The sequence below is a fragment of the Colossoma macropomum genome, unplaced genomic scaffold (assembly GCF_904425465.1).
Source record: "Colossoma macropomum unplaced genomic scaffold, Colossoma_macropomum, whole genome shotgun sequence".
NCBI lineage: Eukaryota > Metazoa > Chordata > Actinopteri > Characiformes > Serrasalmidae > Colossoma > Colossoma macropomum.
This window is the reverse complement of record NW_023495291.1, coordinates 27211-34046: the sequence shown is the minus strand read 5'-3', so window position 1 is coordinate 34046 and position 6836 is coordinate 27211. Positions and strand designations below refer to the sequence as shown.

The 6836-nt window shown below is 38.9% G+C and overlaps 1 protein-coding gene across 2 annotated transcripts; it reads left to right on the top strand.

Moving 5' to 3' along the window:
* Window positions 1-1715: 1715 nt before the first annotated feature.
* On the top strand, window positions 1716-5909 carry LOC118801633 (H-2 class II histocompatibility antigen, I-E beta chain-like). Of its 2 annotated transcripts, XM_036561996.1 has the most exons (6): window positions 1716-1811; window positions 2237-2506; window positions 4469-4750; window positions 4932-5045; window positions 5136-5153; window positions 5305-5909. In XM_036561996.1, the coding sequence occupies exons 1-5, from the start codon at window positions 1766-1768 to the stop codon at window positions 5144-5146; spliced, it is 723 nt and encodes a 240-aa protein (XP_036417889.1). In that variant the 5' UTR covers window positions 1716-1765; the 3' UTR covers window positions 5147-5153; window positions 5305-5909. The 2 variants fall into 2 exon arrangements, with proteins under 2 accessions (XP_036417889.1, XP_036417888.1); XM_036561995.1 differs by lacking the exons at window positions 5136-5153; window positions 5305-5909 and having other exon boundaries at window positions 4932-5071.
* The last annotated feature ends 927 nt before the right edge of the window (window positions 5910-6836 follow it).

Sequence of the window (6836 nt, the reverse complement as noted above, 5' to 3'; positions counted from 1 at the left end):
ATGCAGTCAGATGTTACTTCAGTACTGTAACTAGTGTACTAAAAGTACTTTAAAGTAAATAATACATCATTCAGTAATGCATGTAAGCTGAAGGATGTAACCCACTTTTACTGATCTTAATACAAACACATGACATGATATTTTTCTCTATGGTTAAAGTAAGAAAAACCATTTAACCAGTCGTAACACATCACACAGACACATGATACATTTTATACAATTAAACAAAATTCATCTCTATTATTATTCTATCAGTGGTTCCAAACCCTGGTCCTGGAGAGCTACATTACTTTTTATACTGCGGTTCCGACTTAACTACAGGGACTTTACTGCAAACTGGTTGAGCTATTCTCAGGTTATAGAAGTGTGTAAAACTTTGGGCTCTGGCCGTTTACTGGGTTAAAGTGAAGGTGAAAGATTTAGATTCATCAGGAGTTTAATTTTTCATTAAAAAAAATACTACCCCACATTTTCATGTCACTACAGAAACACAGTTTTAGGCCCAATCCCATTTCACCCCTACCACTTAGCCCTACCCCTCGGTTTTGCACGTTCACGTCTAGGGGTAGGGTGTCCCAATTTTTGTTGAGATAGAGAGGTAGGATGAAGTGTTAGGGCCACATGGTCCTGCAAATGGAGGTTTTTCAGAGACACTCCAAACAGAGAGTTATGAGAAAAAAGAAAAGCACACGAGACCAAAGAAACCCACAAATATGAGAATTCTCTCAGTTAAAAATGACAATAACCACTGTTTTATCTTAGTTTAATGTTGTTTCAATGTATTATGGTCGTTTTCTTCACAACAAGCATAACAAAACCGCTAATGACATGCTAATGTCTTGGTAGCTAGCTAGCTAATTTTCCTGTTCCACCTTAAATAGTCCAGCAGTTCTGACGCCTGAAGTGTCAGAATGTAACTGTTGCTCCATTTAAGGCGGAACAGGAAAATTCAAACAAGAATCTGGTGAATATCTGACTTTAGCTTCAAATCACCAAAGAATTAGTGGTGGGCGATAATGAATACTTGTCTTATAACTGTAACTAAAGCCCAGCAGTGAGGAGCTGAACTTTACCCTCCTCTGCTGTCACTGCAGACTGGCAGGGTCGCCTACAGAGCAGCGCTAGTAGCTGTTAATGAAGTAACATTCTTTTTTATTTCAGGTTTCCATTTCATAGGGACGATTTCAACCACTACAACTTGTAACTCAGTTCCAAGGGGTTAGGGTGACGCTAAAAACAAGGGGTAGGGGTAAAAAGAAGAAATGGGATTGGGCCTTAGTCTGTAGGCACAGCCTTGTTTTAGCCATGCTTATGTGTGTACAGCTGTTCAATCTGTGTTTGCTAGTCATGTACTGCCTAGTGTCGTTGAGTTCTGCTCAAAATGAGCTAAAATTGCAATGGGGAAACATTTGCTAACATTTCGGTAGTGTGATGATCGGATTATTTACTTTAATAAAGTAAACATAGTTAAGGTAAAGGGCCAGTCACAGCTAAAGGCTTTAAACTCAGTTAAAAGTCCAAATTTGTGGAACTCAGACTTTGAGCCAGTTGTGCAGAATGATCCAGTGTTCAATGACAGTCTACAATTAAACCATTTGGCCTAAGACTTGAACCCTTTTTTTGAACATTTACATTAAATTGTACTCGTATCTGCTTAGTAACATGTGATGCAGTAGTATAGCAGATCCTGATTGGTCAGTGAGTCTGTATGATCAGGAAGTCACTCTCTTAAACTCTCTCAGTTGCTGTTGGATGTCGAGACAAGATGATCCTGATTCTGCAGCTGCTGCTCGCTCTGAGTCTGAGAGCAGGTCTGTTTACATTTACAGTCATATTATCAGCTTTTTAAATGGAATTAAGTAGATTTCCTGTTAGATTCTTTATTCTGTAATGACTGTTAGAGAGGAAACACTGCTTTTCATTTTTGTTTATGTACCACAGGTTGTTTTGAATGTTTCAAAAAAGCTTTTATGTCATAGTCTGTTTATAAAACATCCTTAAACAGTTCAAGGTTAATTAATAGAATAATGATGTACAAATTATGACAGAAAACGTCTTAGACTGTACATTTTTATATGTTAAGAACCAATTTATTCAGTGTAAAGTGCTTCAAGCCTAAATGGTCACAGTGTTTAACAGCATTTATGTTTTATTTTGTTTTTTTCTTGTCACATTACTGTTCCTGTAACTGATCTATTTATTGTTTCGTTTCTTATCTGCTTCCTATAATTTCCAGATGGATATAATCACTACAGAGTGAAAGACTGTGTCTCCAGTTCATCAGATCTCTCAGATTTGGAATTCATTGATACAATTTATTTTAATAAGGACCCATATATACGATTTAACAGCACGGTGGGGGAGTTTGTAGGGTTCACTGAGCTCGGAGTGAAGAATGCAGAGCGCTGGAACAAGGGACCTGAAGTAGTGCAGGAGAGAGCTGAAGTGGATAGATACTGCAGACACAATCTACCACTATACTACTCTCATATTCTGGATAAAGCAGGTAAGACATACGTGCTACAACATTGTGGTACTGTGATGATGTAAAGAACTCCTTTACACATCACAATATAATGACTGGTTGTAAACACTTACCTGTACTTGTTTGAAGACTGGTTATCCTTGCTTTGAGGAGCAAAGAGAACTGAATGGGTTCACCTGTGATTTACTCACCTGGGTGAGTCCATCCTCTGTAGAGGAGGAGGGAAGGACAAAACCTGCAGGAAGAGTAAAACTGTTTAAGAAGTGTACACTGTATTGTATATGCATATTAATGACGTTGTGAATATAAATCTGATCAGTAAGGAAGATCACAAATTATTTACTGTTGCATGTAAATATATTTAAATAGATTAAGTGCTTGTTTTAACCCGGGCCAGTAATGGTATATTCTAGGGGAGGAGCACCCCAAATATAAGAAGCATTACTGGAGGGTATGGGAGAGATCCCTTCTTTCAGCTTGGTGGAGGTTTGAAGGTGATGAGTATAGACCTATATGACTTTGCAGTCATTGGTCCATTGTATAGTTGTAGAGACTATTTTCGTTTTGTTTTTGTTTGTGATGTGTGCGCGTGTAAATATGTATATAAGCCTGAGTGTTGGTGTGTAAATAAAGGTGACGGGGAGAAGAACTCTTGGAACAGCTGTCAACAATGAGCAGAATTGGGATGCTACATAGCCCCCCCGTTAAAGGTCAGCCATCCTGGAGACCCACCAACCCGAGCCAAGTCAATGGCCATGTAGTCCCGGCCAGCACAAATGCTGCCCAGTCCTTGTCGCAGGCTGTTCCTTGCTGCGGCTCCTCTTTCACATGGCGGAACTCCCCACAGCACACCACATCAAGTCCTTGCACAGCTGTGGGTGACTCCGCTTTCTCCACTTCCCACCACATTATTGATGCGCCATGGAGTGAGTGCCACTTATTTGCTCGGGGACTCCAACTCTGCCGCAGGTGACTGACCTGAACTGGATAATGGTCAGCTTCCAGCTATTTGATGTGCCTCTCTCAATGTGCATGAGCATGCCAAGTCGCAGGATAATGCCGAGCCTGCAATGGCGAGTGCAATGAGCCAACTGCCATCCATGCTGCAATCGACCCACAGCCTGCGGCTTCCACTGAACCTTCTGGCTCACATCTATTTACCTGCTGGTCCAGGCTCACATCACCACCCAACACAGTGGCCTCTCTCTCTCTGCAATGCTGGTTCACTAACCACTCCACTGTTCGCTGTGGTGCTTTCACACCAAGGTTTTTCAATGGTTTCACTTTCACCAGCAACACCGCCATGCCTCAATGTGTGACATTTGGCATCAAGCCTTTCTGTTATGGCCCCATCGTTGGGCCTTCCCATGCCGGCTCTGTCATCGAGCCTCACCAAACCTTGCAGTGCCATTCACCCATAAGCTCTTTAAAGCTCAATTCCACTGCAGGCTGCTAGGGGGGAGCTATCCCACTTCTGACACCATTGGCTTAGAGTAAGACTATACATGAATACATGAATCTGCTGCAAGAAGTGATCTTTTTATTGACACCAGCAGAAAGGCACATAAAACAGGTGGGGACAGCAGGCCAGGGATCTACTTGCCATAGCTCTTCACTCTACTAACCACACCGCCCAATAAACACAAACACACACCTTTAAATGATGGAACAACAACATAAAATGTCACTTTTTCAGGGGGTCACATGCCACCCATGAGTCTCTTTGCATGGCCCTCTGCATGGTCACACATCCAGAGCCTCTACAGCAGCACAAATCAGCAGCAGAATGCTGTAATTTTTATGAATTCTGTCTGATTATATTCATGATTATTGATATATTTACCCATATGCAAATACAGCTCTTGGGTTAAGCAGATAAATCTTCATCTGCCAGTGTCATAGTTTACTTTATATCAGTGATTAAAAAACTGGTCATTTTAAAAATAATTTTATAAATGCACTAATAATATCTGATATTTGCAGTGAAGCCGAAAATCCGCCTCAGGTTAGAAAAGCATGCCAGTAGTAGTCATCCAGCCATGCTGATGTGCAGCGCATATGGCTACTACCCCCCAGCCATCTATGTGTACTGGCTGAGAGACGGTAAAAAGGTGACCGGTGATGTGGTGTCCACTGAGGAGATGCGTGATGGAAACTGGTACTACCAGATCCACTCCCACCTGGAGTACACGCCCACATCTGGAGAGAAGATCTCCTGTGTGGTGGAGCACGACAGCTCCAAGGAGCCCATCATCATTGACTGGGGTGAGAAATGAACAAAATTTATTACATTGTCAATAAAGATTCAACAGAACTCAAGGTGAAATTATCATAAAGGTGTGTAAATGGTTTTATATTCATAACAATAAGTTTATGATGACAATAAAATTCACATTTTTTTTTAAAAGGTACTTAACATTAATGAAATGGTGTTTTTGTCCCACAGAGGGTTCTTTCACTGATTCTGATATGAACAAGATTATCGTCGGAGCTTCAGGGTTTGTGTTGGGGATCATCCTGTCCACTGCTGGATTCATCTACTACAAGAAGACATCTCCAGGTCAGACGTTGATCCAGCAGACATGAATTCATCTGGAATATTGATGAATGAATGTAATTTACATAATATAATTGTTTACTTGTTTTACAGAATTCCTATGAAGTACTGGTAAGCTTTATAATGAGTTATTACTCTTTTTTTATGAGTTATTACTCTATTATTACTCTTTTTGTTTGTAATTCAAGAAAAGAACTAGTGTTTTTCAATAACACTGAACTTAAAAAAAAATTGTGTTGAAATTCTGTCTGAATTCTTGCAGGTTCTTCTGATGATAGAGGAGTCATCTTTAATGTCAAGTGGTGAAGGACTAAAGTCTATATCACAGCTTTAATTACCTGCACAGTGTTTAAAGAATTCATTTTAAATATGTTTTATTTTTAACAATCCTTTATAGGACTGAACCTCACTGTTTGCTTAAGCATATTCGGGGCCTCTTTCAAGTGAATCTCCCTGTACATACTCAAATCTCAAATATTCTATTCGTATACTAAAAAAATATTACAATGAAACAAAAAATAGACCTGTGTAGTATCAGACCCAGGTTCATGTTAATGTTCCCTCTTAAGGTTTAGGTTTTGGTTTGGACAAAAAGGTCACAGAAAAATGCAGGCACACGTACATCACTACACCAACAGAGAAACAAAAAAGGTCCAAAGGTCCAGGGTGGGTTATCCAGGATACCTCTTTAAAAGGCTAATATAAAGTCCTCGCTATTTCAGTAGCAGTTTTAGCTTTATTATCACTGCAGCAGCCGGGATTTTAGTGATGTTTTGATTAATATGTCTAACATTGCTGAATTATCTGTAAACTGACTGTTGATTTTGTGTGTATTTTTCTGCTACTAATAAACACATTTCTTAAAGATTTCTTTGTGGAACGTCAGTGTTTTAAGTGTCTCTGTGAAAGTCAGTTACACTGATTATATGAGCTGATAGAATCAGTTCTTTTATTAATGCAAATTATAGGGTCACAATCACAGATTAACTATGAACACAGTAAACATGTTTAGCAGTTAAACTGAAGACAAAGATACATATATTATTACTATTTGCCTTAAGCTGATGCTTGGCATTGGGCATTGGGCATTGGGCTTGGTGAGCTTGGACTCATGTGTAGCTGCTCCAGAGCATGAATCTTTTATGTAACAGGAAATCTAATTAACAAAGCCCTGACTGAACAAGTGCACTGAAAAAAGTACACTGACATTATTTGATTTAATGTGTTTTTTGATAACACACAAATAAAATGCACCCACAGCACTTTATTAGGAACAGTATGTTGATGCTGTGTAGAGCCTCAATTTACTCTCAGAACAGCCTCAATTTCTCATTCAATTCTTCCACAAGATGCTGGAAACATTCATTTCAGTTTCTGGTCCATGTTGACCTGATTGCATCATGCAATTCCTGCAGTCTTACATTTTTTGAGTGTGTTGCAGCATCAAATTCAAAAATTGATTATATTTAAAAAATACAATGAAGTTGGTCAGCCAAATCATCAAAAGTAATTTCTTTGTAATAATAATAATAATAATATATTTTAAAAACATATAGCACGTTTCTTGCCAGTGGCAGCTCAAAGTGCTTTAAGACAGGTGATAAATCTTAACATTAATAGAAAAATTATAAGTATTCATTTATAGTCATACAAGAAAATGACACAGATCAAATTAAAAGTTAAACACCATGAGATGAAGAGTAATTAAATGCTTAGTTAAAGAGCTACGTTTTTAGATGCTTCTTAAAAGTGAGCACTGAGCTTGACTGTCTAATAAAAGGTCAACTGAGCTCC

Coding starts and splice junctions, on each gene's coding strand:
- LOC118801633 (XM_036561995.1), top strand. CDS start 1,766: ATGATCCTGATTCTGCAGCTGCTGCTCGCTCTGAGTCTGAGAGCAG. Junction 2,507..4,468: donor TCATATTCTGGATAAAGCAG/GTAAGACATACG, acceptor TGATATTTGCAG/TGAAGCCGAAAATCCGCCTC. Junction 4,751..4,931: donor GCCCATCATCATTGACTGGG/GTGAGAAATGAA, acceptor TTTGTCCCACAG/AGGGTTCTTTCACTGATTCT.